This window comes from Centruroides vittatus, unplaced genomic scaffold (assembly GCF_030686945.1).
Source record: "Centruroides vittatus isolate TY-2023 unplaced genomic scaffold, ASM3068694v2 contig_875, whole genome shotgun sequence".
Lineage (NCBI taxonomy): Eukaryota > Metazoa > Arthropoda > Arachnida > Scorpiones > Buthidae > Centruroides > Centruroides vittatus.
In genome coordinates this window covers 2,065,189-2,082,093 of record NW_027122567.1, presented here as the reverse complement: position 1 = coordinate 2,082,093, position 16,905 = coordinate 2,065,189, and the positions used below count along the sequence as shown (strand labels likewise).

At 28.3% G+C, this 16,905-nt stretch overlaps 2 protein-coding genes across 3 annotated transcripts in view; one reads left to right on the top strand and one right to left on the bottom strand.

Moving 5' to 3' along the window:
• The window catches only part of LOC136982978 (CD109 antigen-like), a 53,291-nt gene extending 43,153 nt beyond the window's left edge, over positions 1 to 10,138 (top strand). For both annotated transcript variants that reach the window (XM_067279566.1, XM_067279565.1), the window contains exons 28-35: positions 361 to 453; positions 532 to 718; positions 3,575 to 3,804; positions 3,900 to 4,061; positions 6,513 to 6,706; positions 6,770 to 6,944; positions 8,391 to 8,496; positions 8,573 to 10,138. In XM_067279566.1, coding sequence (XP_067135667.1) covers positions 361 to 453; positions 532 to 718; positions 3,575 to 3,804; positions 3,900 to 4,061; positions 6,513 to 6,706; positions 6,770 to 6,944; positions 8,391 to 8,496; positions 8,573 to 8,772 — 1,347 coding nt within the window. In that variant the 3' untranslated portion in view covers positions 8,773 to 10,138. The remainder of the gene's footprint in view (positions 1 to 360; positions 454 to 531; positions 719 to 3,574; positions 3,805 to 3,899; positions 4,062 to 6,512; positions 6,707 to 6,769; positions 6,945 to 8,390; positions 8,497 to 8,572) is intronic.
• LOC136982989 (uncharacterized) lies at positions 9,485 to 15,371 on the bottom strand. Its single transcript, XM_067279587.1, has 5 exons — positions 15,296 to 15,371; positions 14,663 to 15,154; positions 14,154 to 14,564; positions 11,045 to 11,176; positions 9,485 to 10,637 (listed from the first exon to the last, which is right to left on the bottom strand). The coding sequence occupies exons 2-5, from the start codon at positions 14,802 to 14,804 to the stop codon at positions 10,390 to 10,392; spliced, it is 933 nt and encodes a 310-aa protein (XP_067135688.1). The 5' UTR covers positions 14,805 to 15,154; positions 15,296 to 15,371; the 3' UTR covers positions 9,485 to 10,389.
• Between the last annotated feature and the right edge of the window lie 1,534 nt (positions 15,372 to 16,905).

Below are 16,905 nucleotides of genomic sequence, written 5' to 3'. Positions count from 1 at the left end.
AAAAAAGACAATTAATATTGCATAAAATAGTGTAAGGTTTTCTCATGTGAGGTTCATTATAAGTTGTAATCATGTAATTATCAAGATTTACTATCGATTAAACTCGACAACAGAAAAAAGATTTAGTCATTTATGAGGTTTCTCAGTGATGCAGACTAACCAGTTATACGCCTGCTTATTACAAGAACCAGTACAGCCAATTTCATTAGTTGAATGTTTTTGAGGTTTTTGCAGAACTATAATGTAAAACTTATTTGACCCATAGTGGCACTTATGATGTTTTCATGTGTCAACAATATATAGTTTTTCTTAAATATAATAGTTTATTTTAATACGGAAATTATGATATTGATTTTTCAGTCTGACTGGAAACATGATAATGTAAAATTAAGAAACATTTCTTTGACTGCTCATGTTTTAATCACTTTAACAGAAGTGAAAGATTTAGGAGGAGTAAGTAATTTATAAATTAATATAAATTAAAGTATTTAAAATTAATTTATTAATATTTAAATGCCAATTTTGTTTTAGGAAATTGGACTTAAAGCTTCAAATGCAAGATCTTTGGCACAAAATTATTTAGAGAAGAAACACAATATTTTAAATAATTTTAATGATCCCTATGAATTGGCGATAGTTGCCTATGCCTTGACTGTTTCGAACAGCATTGTTGGTGAAGAAGCATTTAATAAATTAGATTCTCGTATGAGAGAAACAAGTAAGTAAATAACTTTTTATTAGTGATCTAATTACAGAATATAGATTCTTATACAAAATTGTACATTAATGAACACTCATCCTGTAAAATAGTTAATATATATTTATTTATTTTCTGGTATAAAAAATTTTAAGAGGGATTAAGTGCTACTTAATTCTAACTAAAGGTGAAATCTTTAATATGTGAATATAACTCCTAGGAAACTTTTCCATATTTAATTTGTAAGGTATGTTTCCTTTTCTATAACAAACAAATTACTTTCTTATTCCAGATTTTCATCTTACTTCTACAGTTAGACATGTTTAAGGTTGCAGGGTGACCAAAAAGTTATGCATATGAAAACAAACACTTGTATTTTGTAAGTTTGGGAAGAGTAATGTGTAAAACAAATTCATTTTCAAACAGTGTTTGCAATAAAAATTATAACAAAAAAAAATCATAATTGTTGCAATAAATGTTGAAAATACTAGCATAAACTTTACTATGTATCAAACATAGTAAACCATAGTAAAGTCAGTAAAATATCAGTGGAGTGATGCCAATAGTCTGCATAATGTTTCTGTTGAGGTCATTATTTTGTGTGTATTACCACAAAATTTGTCTAGAACATGAATATAGGATCAACTAGCAAGATATTACTTTAAAATGAAAACCTGTTGTCTCTAGGAAAACAATATTTGATTTCCACAGTTAACTAAACAATATGGCTCACTTCTTGAATTTGTCATTGTATCATGTTTGTTCTAGCTCTGAATCAGATTTACTTCAAAATAGGCCTATTTTATCAATTCTGTCTCAACATGTTTGTCGTTTTTTATTGTGTATATTTAAAATTCATTAACACACAGCCTAAATAAAACAAATATTTGAACCTAATTACTAATTTCCAGAGATTAAATTCAAATGTATTTTAAATACAATTCTGAAATCTTCTTAAGCTCTTTTAATATTTTTGTAATAATAATAGTTCATATTTGCTTATATTTTTTTAATATTCATGTATTGTAATTGGTAATGTTTGGAAGATTTATTTCCATGCTCTTTGCACATACAATAACTTTTTTTTAATGCTGCATTGTAAAGGCATTTTAAATGTTAAAAAGGGTTGAAACTAATACTCAAAACTCATTTAAACTGACATGACCATTGAGCCAGTAGCATAGCAATTCACATATTTAGGAAGGGCTCAAAAGTACCATTTGTAAATCAATAAAAAAAAAATGAAACATATCTTTTGGCATTTCTGTTATTAATTAAATGTATATTTTTTCCAATACAAAGTTTTGTAGTCTGGAAAAGTATCTCACATTCTTAGAATACATGCACATTAAGTTGAGAGCCCCACTATTCTAGGTATCATTCTACTGAAACAAGAAAGTATTTTTTCTACTTCCCATATTCTAAGAAATTTGATATTATTCTTTCCATTCAACTTGATTGGAGAGAATGGGTAGTTACAACCAGTTTTTTATGAGAACATTTTTTAAGTTACGTTTTCCGTTTCTTTTCAGAACAACTCAAGTCTGGAGAGCACTCCATTATGTACTAATGGTTTGATTATACTGCTCAACGCAAGCGCATAGGAATGCCTATGCACTTGCGTTGAGCAGTATAGTCAAACCATTAGTACATAATGCACCATATGGTGTAATTTGCAAAAACAATAATTACAAGAAATCTTTATTAGTTTGAACTCAGATAGTTCAAAATCCCATTAGTTCATAACTGTACTTTTGTCCCATCTGGAGATATAGAGATTTACATGTTAAGGAATTTGGTTAGTTCAAAATACAGTTACTTCAAAATTCCAAGTGAAAATTCTATCCAAACTGTGATATGTTACTCCAAACTAAAGGAACGAGTTATCTCCATATTATAAGATAACAATAGACAAAAAACAACTCTAATCTGGTCAATATGGCTTTGCTTTTACAGTACACATTTTCAGCTGTCACTTTACACTTGGACTACTCTTTTTGTTTCTTTCTCATAAAATACAGCTGGATTTTGGGATTACAAGATTGGGCTACAAGTATCAGATTGAGATATATGTAGGACAAACGTACTACACCTTTTAAGTATCCAGTAGGAAGTTTTATTAGAATAAAAACGTTTTCGGCCGCATTAATCAGCCTTCGTCAGTTAACGAATATCAAAAACGAACTATTTTGGTCGTTTTTGATATTCGTTAACTGACGAAGGCTGATTAATGCGGCCGAAAACGTTTTTATTCTAATAAAACTTCCTACTGGATACTTAAAAGGTGTAGTACGTTTGTTTTACAGTCCAGTAAACGTTTCTCTTTTATTCGATATATGTAGGGCTTCTAGGCTACTACATTTGGGTGACTTACTATTTTTGGGCCACTTTAAAATTTGGGCTGCATTTCAAGGAATTTTGCTTTACTTTTTATAAAATCTATCTGGCCACCCATGAGGTTCTTACCAAAAATATGCAGTTTATTTCCAGTTTACTGGTATTTATTATTTATTAATTATTAATTAATGAAAATAGCATTCTGTATATGAATCCATATTCCATTTCCTTAATAAATTACATCAGTTATGTGGCATTTGAAATATTGTGCAGAAATATGTAAATCTTGGATAATTTGAAACTTGATAATTTGAAGCTGCAATTATTTTGTTCCTTGAATTTCAAACTAACAAGGATTTCTGTATTATTTTTTAAATTTATTTATTTGTAAGCATTATTTAAATTATTTACAAACAAATAGCTTTAAAAAAAATAGAATATTTCAGAGGTCTGATATAATTGCATGGATGATATACTATAACTTTATTTTCAATTTAAACTTTATTAACTTCAATTTAACTTGAAATTTATAATTTCAAGGTGGTTTAAAATATTGGGCAAGAGAATCAATGTTACCCTTAAAAACAACAATAGAAAACAATAGGCCATACATTTTACCAAGAGTTCCTCAAAAATATGATGCTTCTAATGTTGAAACTACTGCTTATGGCTTATTAGTACATGTTGCAAGACAAGCTGTTATACAAAGAGAGATTGTTGAATGGTTAAATACACAACGAATGAGTGATGGTGGATGGGCATCTACTCAAGTGAGTTAAAAGAAATAAAACACTTTTGCTACATTAACAACTATTAGTTTGAATTTTTTCTATTTTAAAAGTTTTGTTTTTTACTTTTATAATAGGATACTATTATAGCCACTCAAGCACTCATTCAGTATTCAATTCAGTCTCGCCTTCGAGATGTAACTGATGTAACAGTTACAATAGAAGTTCCATCTTCATTGGGATTTGTTAAACAAGTTCATATTACTGAAGAAAATTTAGCACAACTACAGCTCTTAGAGGTGAAATTTTGTTTAAGTTCATTATATTTAATATTTGTTATTTAATACATTTTTAATAAAATGATGTGTATGAATAATATGATACATGTAATAAATAATTTTTCTACTAATTTGAAATTATGTCATTCTATGTTTTTGTTTCATAAGCGTGATATAGTGCAGTTAAACAAACACTAGACATCATTTCATACATAATTACTACATAGCATCAAACCTTTTAAATAATACATATAATTTACAAACATACCTTCAATTTCATATTTTATGTTTGTTGAATTTAATTTCTGTTGTTTTGCTTTTCTGAGACTATTTCAATTGATGTTTTAACAAATGTATTAACATAGCATCTTAAAATGGAGGTATGCATGAGTACAGGTCCTACATAATTTATTCCATTCTGCCATTTTTGGAAGAATAACTATTTCTTCCAAAAATGGCAGAATGGAATAAATTATGTAGGACCTGTACTCATGCATACCTCCATTTTAAGATGCTATGTTAATACATTTGTTAAAACATCAATTGAAATAGTCTCAGAAAAGCAAAACAACAGAAATTAAATTCAACAAACATAAAATATGAAATTGAAGGTATGTTTGTAAATTATATGTATTATTTAAAAGGTTTGATGCTATGTAGTAATTATGTACATTTTAAAATTAGTTGACTGAAGAGGGGCGTTGTAAGGCTCGAAACATGTAAAAATGCACATCAACTAAAACGAGCAAATAAACGAATGAAATGATGCCTAGTGTTCATTTAACTGCACTATATTGTGCTTATGAAAACAAAAAAAACTTTTCTTTTCTTACTAACGTCAGAGTATATTTTAAAATAATTTTGAAAAGACCGTATATATCTAATACTTATATTTATGTTTTTATTTTATTTTTAATTTTTTTGAAAGTTTTATATGAGAAATTCCAAATGTCTCAAATCTGATCTTAACTTCCAGTTTTTAAGAGAATGTATGTTGAATATGAAATCATCCCAAAAATTCCTGTAATAATCAGTAACACATAGCATGACATTACCTAAGAAAACAAGTATCTTTCAAACAAAATATTCTGACTGAAAATTTGGAGGACAGAGAAATCGGCCCCAGAAAATCGACAACTCTGATTCCCGTACATATAGTCAGTCAGTGACTTTTTAACTCGATGCAGAATCAGTGCTGTGACTCTCAATGTATATCCCATATTTATGTGTGTGTATCTTCTATTAAAAAAAATGAAATTTATTCTCAATCTCCCTAATTGAAAATTAGAAAAGCATTTTAAAATGAGTAATTATTTATTGTGACATTGTCACAATGCCAGGTTGCAATTTTTAATCATATTTTTAATTTATTTAACTTAAAACATATGCTCTCCACCTCAAATTAGTACTGTAGTGTCTTGCCCCTGTACATCATACTTTTCATTTAACAATAGAGTTGCACTTGTCATCTATCTAACTCCTTTCAGGGGAAAATTCTTTAATTGAAATAATGTAACTTTTGGTTTGCATTGGAAGTCCATATATACAGTCAAGTCCGCATAAGTCGTAACCTGGATAACTCGACACCATAGGTTAAGTAGTCAGTTTTCTGTGGTCCCAGTCGACTACATAGGCATTAATGTTAAAAAACTCGGTTTACTCGACATTGTTTAAGTCGTCACCACTGGATAAATCAACATACTCAGAGGGGAGTCGACTTATCAGATGTCTAAAAAGTGTGAAACAGAAAAAGTATGTTGATTTATTCAGTGGTGACAACTTAAACGATGTCGAGTAAACTGAGTTTTTTAACATTAATAACATTAATGCTTATGTAAGTCGGCCAGGACCACACAAAATGACTACATAACCGACGGTGTCAAGTTATCCAGGTGACGACTTATGCAGACTCGACTGTAATTAATTGGAGCCTCTTGCCCTAAGGTTTCTGGTCTCATTTTTCATCTATCTAACTCCATTCTTGAGATTAAGGAAAGACGGATGGACAGACAACAGTGGAAATTTATAGGTCTACAATTCTTTTCAAATTGCAACCCAATGAATTAGTTTGATTGCTTCTTATTGTGCAAAAGATCTATTACTTATAAAACATTTTATTTTATTTTTGTATTTTCTCATAATTGAAAGATAACAGAAAAAAGAATTTATAATGTCAAAAGCATACTGTAGTAAATAATAATTTTTCTTAACAGTGGTTCAATATATTTAAATCTTTATCTGCATATATATAATTGCTAATCTTCCAAAAACTTTCTTTCATAAATATAATACTGATTTACTAAAAACTTTATTAAATATTAAAAGTATACTTTATTATTATATTGTATGATAAAATATCAAAGAAATTAAATTTAATTATTGATTATACTTATGTATTGTGATGATTATTTTTTTAATTAAAAAAATTTATTATAAAATTATTATCTAAAATTAATTATTTTTCTTTTAAAGATACCAAATGCATCTGGATCAATAATAGTTAAGGCTCAAGGTGCTGGTTTAGCAATAGTACAATTAGACATTCAATATAATGTAGATTGGCCTCATCATCTTATTCCACCTCCTATGTCGACATTTTTGCTGGACGTTAAGGGAAATTTTTACGGGCGAAATAATTCCCATATTAACATAAATTCTTGTCAGAGGTAAAGTCAATAAATTTAATATCAAGCGTATATTAATTTAATTGATTAAAATCTTTGTTTTAGTTGGACCAACACAGCTGAAAGTCCCAATAGTGGCATGGCTGTTCTAGAAATAACAATTCCAACTGGTTACCTTATCACCCAACAAGACTTGGATGCTTATGTCAGATCAAATACAGTTAGAAATTTAAAAGAAGCCCGTTTTTCAGAAAGAAAAGTTGTTTTCTATTTCCATTATGTGAGTATATAAGTTTTTACTTAATTAATTTTTTAAATATTTCATATTTAAAATTATTAATTGAATTGCCTAAATCTTAGATTAATTTTAACACTTTCTCAAAGAAGACTTACTAATTTGTTTCTTTTTAGAACCTCATTTCTTTTTTCTAAATGAAATCTAATGTTAAAGTTTAAAATATAACATATTCTTCTGTTTATAATGGAACTTAGAACCAAATGGTTCTAAGTTCTATTTTTTAAAAATTCTTCCTTAAATAAATACTCAGAACTCATCCACAAAATAAAGCAGATGGATGAGGTACTGAATATATTATGCCAGTAATCCTTTCACTAAAGGTACACTACACAAAAGTCTTGATACATTAAGATTTCAAAACAACATATCCATCATCGCACTATAGAAGGCTGTCATTCTAAACACATCACATTGTCAGAATATCCTTAAACACAGATACATACTGGTACACAAACAGTATGTAAACAAAACATTTGTTTTCTGTAATTATGCCTTAGCTTTGGTCTGGCATAACACTAGGCACTAGTATATAGTATATCATATGTAGTGTACACTCCACCAACTCCATAATAATAAAATTATATAAGTAAACATACTGACATATTGTTAGCTTTCATGCTGAATAAATTCTTGAAATAATATCTTTGATCAAATTGAAATGAAAAATATGATAGGAAGGTGTTAAATTTTGTTTTGATCAGAAAATGATTAAATGTTGAGAAATTTTATTTTTAAATGCTATATGTAGAATTAATTCTATATTTAGCAGTGACATACAGAAATTACAGTTTAATATTATCACGAGATATTAAACTTTCTATATAGTCTATCTTGTTCATTTGATAACTGAAATATCAAAAATGTTCAAACTAATGCTTAAAGTTTTACTGCAAATAATATTTTTGAAATATTTTTTTGTCCATGATGGTTTGTCATAGGTAAAAATCTAGATTACCTTTATTAGAAGAGACAAGTCCTCATCTAGGACCTCACAAAATTACAACTGCTACTGATTCAGAATCTATACTGTTTATAATCATAATTTAAGTTCCTAAGCATTTAGTTTTTTCAAATAAAGTCTACTTTTCTAAACATTTCAATAATATAAACCATAGTTATAACACACAAAAACCTTTAAAAATGTAGACCTCCTGTAGCAGAAACCATACAAAAAATTTCAATTAAATATCTCAATGTTTCTGAGATATTAAAAAAACCACACAGTTTTTGAGATAAAAGAATGTTAAAGTGCAACAGAAATGAAGTGCTTTGGAATACTAACATGTTTTTCTAATTACACTTTTAAGTTGTCTGTCATCTTCCAGAATTTGCCCAGTCTTGTTGTTATAAAATATTTATATAAAGGTTCTAAATATTATATATAAGTATTGATTTGATGAATATAATCATAAGAAATTTTTTTTTTAGTTGGATACTGAACCTATTTGTGTTTCATTTGTGATACAAAGATGGTTTCCAGTTGCAAATATGACTCGTTATTTACCAGTTAAGATATACGAATACTATGCTCCAGGTAATTTTATAATTTAAACTACAAAATTAATTATAATTATTATATTATACTAAAAAATTTTTTTTAATTTTTTTAGAAAACTATAACGAAACTATGTTTGATGCATTTAGCCTGTTTGTTTTAAATATTTGCCAAGTTTGTGGGTCTTATCAATGTCCATACTGTCCAGTATTCAGTTGGTCTACAAAGAATATTAACAACATTTTATTACAGTTTTTGTGTGTATTCCTAGTCAATTTTATGTCATATTTGACATCATCAGTATGCATACATTAGTACTTTGGACAAAAAAACAATGGTATTATAATACCTTGCCAATTTTGGCAGTTGGTCTTCCGCTATTACTGGAATTGAGTGATTGATTACAGTGTTCTCACATCATCTTGCACTGTGCATATCTGTGTAAGATAAATCTTTCATAGTTATATCTTGTGTGCAAAAGATTTTCCTATGATCATTTTAAATTAATTATAGGTGATTCTTTTGTAGTGTATAAAACACATTTAAAATTGATTTTTCACCGATTTATAACCATGAGGCTTGCACTAGCAAGAAACTTGCTGTATAAAGTTAATTGAATTTATGATTTTAAATTAAACTTTTAGTGGATTTAGGGATTCACTGCATAAAATTCCAAAATCTTATGAATTTTAAAAAACTCCTAGAATAATTTTTAATAAAACAAATTACATTCCAAAAAATTATTTGTATACATTTGAATGTAAAATTGATATCCAATGTATTTAAATTAAAAAATGCTCAGTCAAATTAAATCTTTTTAAGTGTATAAGAAAGGGAGGCAAAAATAATTTATTGTATATATTTTTTGTTTTTTTTCTTTTATTTATACTGTTTCATTTATTATATCAAAATCAGATAGCAGATTATAGAAACTATTCACAAATTACATATTTTCTAAAGTTACTTATAAGTTTGATGATCAAAAATGTTTTAAAACCAAATTTGTGCCAAGTAAAACATTCAGAAGTAAAAACAATTTCAATTTTATTATTCACTTAAAAATAAAATCAACATAATTGTATTTTATTCATCTCCGTCCTCATACAATTAAAAACAAATGTACAGTAATGGCATTTAAATCATTAACAATAATATAAATGAAGAAATCTGCATTTTCTTTTAACTATATTTAACAATATCTAATTTATTTCACTCTTTTAGTGATTATCATAAATAATGAAAATATTTGCTTGTTAAACAAAAGAAAATTTAGAACAGGAAAAGATAAATGAACTTGTAGATGTGTGCTTCCATTTATCACCACCTACTTGTTGTATAGTAAAATCTTATGTAATTATTCTTATGATTTTTAGAATAGTTTTCATATTTATATAGCAAATAAAAACATTCTATCCATAGATTGTAAACTGTAGCAGAATGTACTAGACAACAGGGATTCATCTAAACCTTGTAAAATATCCCAAAAAAATTAGAATGTTTCACCTTCATACTCATCAATATGGCAATGTATAATATGTGTAAAGAAACACATTCAAATGGAGTCTAATCTAGTCTCCCTTTTATGTTAATTTTTTTTTCTGTTTGTAGAATAATAAATATATAAACTGTTTGTAGCATCACATGATAAAATAGTTCTAATAATAAATACAGTTTTAATAATCTTGGTGCTGTATTTTTATATTTATAAAATAATTTTCTGACAATAGATGACACTATACAGATTCTGTATTAAAAATTGTTTTCCATAACAATGCAAATATGCTAACAGATGATGTGAAATCTTTAAGATTTACAAGATAAAAATTGAATTTATCTGAATTAACATAGTTAAGTACTTTACAATTGTACTTGATAACAAAAATATCACAGTAGTACAATTCTACATTAGGAAATTTGCTTGTTTAGCCAGTTTCAGGATGTATTAGTTCTAACTGCCTCCTCGTAGGAAGGAGGACGATCCTCAATTTCGGAATAAGGTGGAGGAAAGTTGGACGTTCCAGTATGCCACTGGCACGAAGACGAAATTGTCGGTATTTCGGGCACACGAGACGAATCTCTCTTCAAAGGAGGAGACACGAGGAACAGTAATATTAAAATAAGTAACAGTACTGCAAATGTCAATCCTATGTAGCCACCTATTCCAACTGAATTGTTGCTATCTGAAAAATTTATATAATAAAAATATTTCAAGTCATTATCAACAATAGGTTTGAAATGTTATAAAATATGTGAAGTTTTGCAATATAATTTCAAAATCAAAAAATATCAATAACTCATCCTTTAAACGTTTTTTCGTCTATTTAATTAATAATTTTTTTATTTGAATAAAAATAAAACGTTAATTCACGTTTTAAATAAAGCAATGTCAGTCTAGGAAATCCCATGATGAATTTTTAAAATTCCAATTTAATGATTTAATGACAAGCATATTTATTAATTTTCAAGTTAAATAAATTGTTCACAAAGCTATATATATATATAGCTTTGTGAAACTATTCTTTGTCAACTTATACTTGAAGATAAAAATTATAAATCTTATTGTTATATAAAAATATAAAAAACTTACTTTCATAACAATTTTTCTCATCACTACCATCAACACAATTGTTATAACCATCACAAACTAATGATTTCCATATGCATATATTGTAATTTTTACATTTAAATCTGTCTTCTCCATAACAAATACCATTTTCACCTAAAAAGAAAAATTAAAACTATATCACTAAAAACTAATTGTACATTCTATCATTTATTTTTTCTTTCCATTATCTTTTGATAACATCACAAAACAGTTATAAAAAAAGATTTATAATGTTTTTAATCATATGATAAAATTATCCATTTTAAATTGTAGAGTTCTAAAGTAATAAATAATTTGCTTTAAATTTTTCTTTTTTATTATATATAAATTATATTAAAAGTTTTATAAAACTACAACATATATACTATTTAAAAAATTTCAGCTGATTCAATACATTTTTTATTTATTCCTATTCACAAAACGTTATGACTAGAATATATCAATATTTTATTATTATCATCTCTCTTTTGTAATAAATAGAAAAACAATTTCATTGTCTTTCCTCACTGGAATTTTTCTAGTAGAATGTATATTAAATACTGCCTCTTTCAACATTAAATTCAATTTTAAAAATTAAAAATCAATCATTCTCTTGATTTTGGTTCTTAAAAAGAATTTGATCAGATCCTATCAGTGGAATCACTGGTCCTCAATCTGTTTTTTTGTATATAAAATTTAAAAAAAACACAGTAACTTAATGAATGATATATAAACTATTCACTTCATTGCATTTCTTGTGTGTTGAGGAGGGGAAAAAACTTTGTATTTTTTAAATAAAATAATAATTTTCATTTTTATGAAATTTCATCCATGATAAGTTTTAATATGAATTTAATATAGCAAGAGCAGTTTCATTTCTGGGGAAATACTACAGAAAAGTTAAGCTTTCTGTAGTATTTCCCAGAATAAGAATAGAGCCGACTTGCCTAATCTTGGATGTATATCATTCGGACACCGTAGCTAAGTAACGAAATAAAATACTTGGAAATGAAATACTGTATATTTTTTCGAAAATTCAAAAATATATGTATAAATTTAAAAATTTATGCATCGCGTCATATGACGTGACGTTTTTTAATTGCTTAAATATCTGGCCCACGATATACAGGTGCCCCTAAACTAATAGAATCGATGCAAAAGTGGCTTTTTTTTATCATTTTAATCCTGCAATAATTGTATTTTTACAGGTTTTTAAATATCGAAAGGGCCAGGGGCATTGCTATTGAAAGTCCGTCGTTAGTAACTTACTACCACTCTATTCTAAGTAAGGACAAAATAAGACATAAGATTTTAATTTGCACTAATTCCATTGCAAATTGTTTCTACATAAATAATAAAAAAATTTTAATATTTTAAATTTTTGCCACCCCTTGGCTCCTGCCCAGTAGGACTAATGGGAAATTCGCCACTGATTATAATTTGTAATGAACTACTGTATTTTCCTTTGTGTGACGACTATCTTATCTCTGCTCCATTCTTATTCTGGGAAAGAGTATTGAAACAATGCATTAAAAAATTTATTCATTTGGCATTTACAGATGTAGTTAAAAACCAATTGTCTTCGTTTTATTAGCCTAAAGTTTATTTATTCAGTTTTAATATTAGAAAATCTGTCATATTTAAAATTATAACATAGATATAATGTTGATCGTATGCAACATTATATTTTCTTTTATAAGATTTACAGTTTCGATAGAAGTTCCTTCGGAGAGTATTTTAATACTTTTTCATTTTATACTTCAATAAAATTTCAATAAAGTCTCTTAACTCGGAAGCTTTCAGAATACCATACATAAAAATTAAATATGCTCGGAAGAAAGGTGTAAGCGAAGTGAAGAATGTCTTTCGATTGCGAATTATATATATGGAGTTTCTAAAAAACTGAATCGAAATGTTATCTATTTCTACATTAAATTTTAAATCTCATCTTTTGATCTTTCACGAAATGTGCCGTAAAAAATCATATGCCATAAATTTTTATAATTTAATTACACCCTAATTATGTTAAAAGATTTTAACTTCTATTTAACTACATGCTCGTATTATTTAATTTTTAAATTGATCTTCCCTTTCTTCGGGCATTAAGAGGGCCTTTTTTTTTTAATGCCTACTATAGTTTCGATCAGGGCCAGGCAGACTTATCCTTTACAATTCACTAATGAAAATTTGAGCCGATCCGGACTCAAAACCAGTCTCCGTGGTTGCAGCCACGTCATCGATCCATATTAATTTAGAACTTAAATTATTTATTACGATAGACGTGGTTTATGAATTGAACAAGAGAACAATAATGTCCCGAAGCATCAAATTTACTTTTATTTTCACTTTTTTATTCTATATTTTATTTCTTAAACGCGCTAGAGGACGATCACTTGGAAGATAAGAGCGATTCGAACCCGGCCCTTCCCTGATAGAAATGCATCACACACGGTTACTCAGCTGCGTGCCAATTTTATTTTAATAAATAAATGAAATTTAAAAAAATATACTATAAAATTCTATCAAGTAGCCTATCAGTTGTTTTCTATAATTTAAGATTAGCATTTTGATTCCTTGTTCCGATCACTGAAATCTGACATTGACATATTTAGATTACAGATATCCTTGTCGTGTTCTAATTTTCACTCGACTACTAGCAAAATATTTATAAAATTCATTTTGTTTTGAATTTTTTTTAATAAATATGTACGAAATGTTGACTGGATATCATTTTTATAGCTTGTTGGTTAGGATTTAACTGAGGAAAATTATAATTTCTTTAGCTTAAGAAAGATTATATTAAATTTTAAAAGTCCAATAGATTAGGCCTGTATATTATTAACGAAATGGTATTTTTAATGAGAGAAATTAATTATAATAAAATAAAAAGCGTGGCATCTAATCTAAATTATTCTACTAACTTAAATTCTTACAACACATTTTATGGGATTATCTATAATAATTAAAATCATAAAATGCAATTCTGTAATCATAAGTAAATTTAAAAAACTCTCTTAAAATTTATAATACTTAAAATATTAATGAGTACTTTTAACAAATTCGGAAAGAAATTAAGGACTGGTTTAAATGGGGAGGGAAAAATCATACTTACTGCGGTTATATACAGTATACATGAAACTAAAACCCGTATGATTCCAATTGTATCCACTCGAATTACTTTTAAACCTCATGACAAAGCTGCTTAGTGGAAAAACTGTTCTATCACCACGTTTGTTATACCATCTTCCACAAATTGGTTTCAGAATGAGTTTATTAGTAGTAAAGTGCGATATCTGTAATTGATCCACACATTGACTACGTTCGTTTTTACGGATGTCAACGTAAAAGAAACTAAGTAAAACCTTATAGTTGTCTGGTATTTTAAGAACCACGTTGCAGTTTTTATCTACATCGTACGGAGTATCGTTCCTGGTCATTTTAAATATCCCAGATGAATAGGTGCCACTTTCCTTGGCGTAAATGGTGTACGTGGATGATGGATTACAGAAATCGGAGAGATAATCTGTCAAAAAAAGTAATTTAAAATTTATATATATTTAAAAAAACTAATTCTAATTTGTTTTTAAATTTTAAAAAAGAGATTTTCATCGATATACTTACGAGTTAAATATAAAAATGACGGCGATGATGATGATGATGACGACGACGACGATGATGATCTACAAAATATTCTCGTTAAATTTCTGCTTTCGCTCTTTCTTTGGTAACAAAGTAAAATAAGCAAGACAAATATTCGAGTCATTTTATGTTGAAAGTGCGATTTTCAAAAGAATTATCAACAATGTCTCACTAATTTAAGCACCGTGCACTCGACAAATTTGTACAAGAGATAATCTCCTAGCGTCCGTATCACATGATAAATGATAAGAAAAGAGATAAATCCAGCTACGAGAATGTATACGGTTCATTTTCATTGGCTAATGGAGATAATCTGCTGCACATCGTCATCTTTAAATACATAACTTTTAGAACTCCATAAAGAAAATGTGGAATGACTCACGCGATTTGCTTCAGCAGTTTTCTGCTCGAAAAAGTTCTTGGCGCGACATTATTCGTTCGATTTTTTTTTCTTTACTTCTCGTATCGATATGTCTGAAAAGGTCAAAATAAACAAAGAATATTAGAATATCAAATAAAAGAAATTCACAGAACTTCGTGCTAGACGCTTGAAAATCAAAGAAAAAAACAATTATACTTAAAATAATTTCAAAATTCTATGAATTTCACTCCTACCACGAACCGTTCGGTAACCATTCATTAAATTACTCCATAGATAAAGATAATATAAAAGTAATGGTCTTTCGCTCGCGGGTCGTACCCGAATGAATTATTTGAATTAAGTATTGTATTTTTATATTAAAAATCGCATACACGGGTGATGATTTTGCAATTATTACTACGCAGAGCGAACTTGGGGGAGTCGTGGACGGTGTTGGTGACTTTTTATTCGGGGTTAGAAGTGACGTTCTATTGTAGCTTTGTGGAAAGTAATTGAATATGGTGTATCAGAAAGTTTACGAATACACAAATATTTTAAGATTAAGTTTAATAAGGTGCTTATTGCAAATTGCGGGGATAGAGTCTAACCCTGGCCCTTTGGCTAGATCTCCTCAGGAGATGGATCGTGCAGATATGCAAAGAAAGGGGCGTGGAAGACCCCGGAAAGGTAGTGCGAAAGAATTAGCGAGAGGAAATGAGTTATTGAATCTGATGCATGGTGAACAAGAACAAATTGTAGAAACTCCCTCTATAACTAAAAGTGGGATAGTGAGAGACTCAAACATTCAAGACTACTTTGGATTGGTAGCGGAAGAGGATGAATACGAAACGGAAGAGACTCAATATACTTTAAAAGGAATATACGTTTTGATTCAGGAAAAGTTTACGCAATTAAATTCAGATTTAAGTACGATAAAAGCAGAAGTAACCTCACTAAAGAAAGAGAATAGAGAATTGAGAGAGGAATTGGATAAAGCCTTCCAGAAAGTAACCGATCTCGACCAGATAGTTAAGACTGGTAAACAACTGCAAGGTAAGCTGGAGTTTCAAATCGATTCTTTGAGAAACGAGAAGGTAAAGAACAATATTATAGTCCTGAACTTCCCGTTTAAGACAAACGATCTCACGGATGAGATTAATTATTATATTAAGAATAAACTAGGACTACCTGATTGTTTGCCTGATAGTTTGGTCAGAGTGTCAAGTGGGGACGATAAATCCATTGTGAAAATTACGTTAAGCTCAATCTATGAAAGAAACTCGATTTTGCGAGAATTTTGGAAAAAAAGATCAAAATTAGCAAGTATAGGAAAGGGAAAGTTTCTATTTATAGCAGATCTATGTAAGAGATCCAGGATCAGAAGAAAAAAATTAACCTTAACGATAAGTCAAGAAAAGGCAAAGGGACATAAAATAACGGTCAGAGACGATTATTTCATAAAAGATGGTAATATCTTCACGTACGATTTAAATTTGGAGGAAGTAATTCAGATCAGTTATTTTTTATGAGTCGCCAGACTGCTGATACAGAGAGTCGTGAGCAAGAAAGATTGGAACTAGAGGTTAAAAAGCTGACTAATATTAAGGAAAATTGTAATCTTCACCAGGAGAGTTCATTAAACTCGTTACCTCCAGACCAAGTCAAAGAAAATATTCAGGCTATCCTAAACAAAATAAGTATAAGCTTTTGGAATATCCAAGGTCTATTTAAAAAAATCTATAAAGATCCTGTCATACAGTTTTTACAATCGCATGAAGTAATAGGATTTACAGAGACTTGGATATTAGATATAAATAAGATAAGGAAGAGATCCCTAGAAGATAAGTTTTGGATTTTATATAGC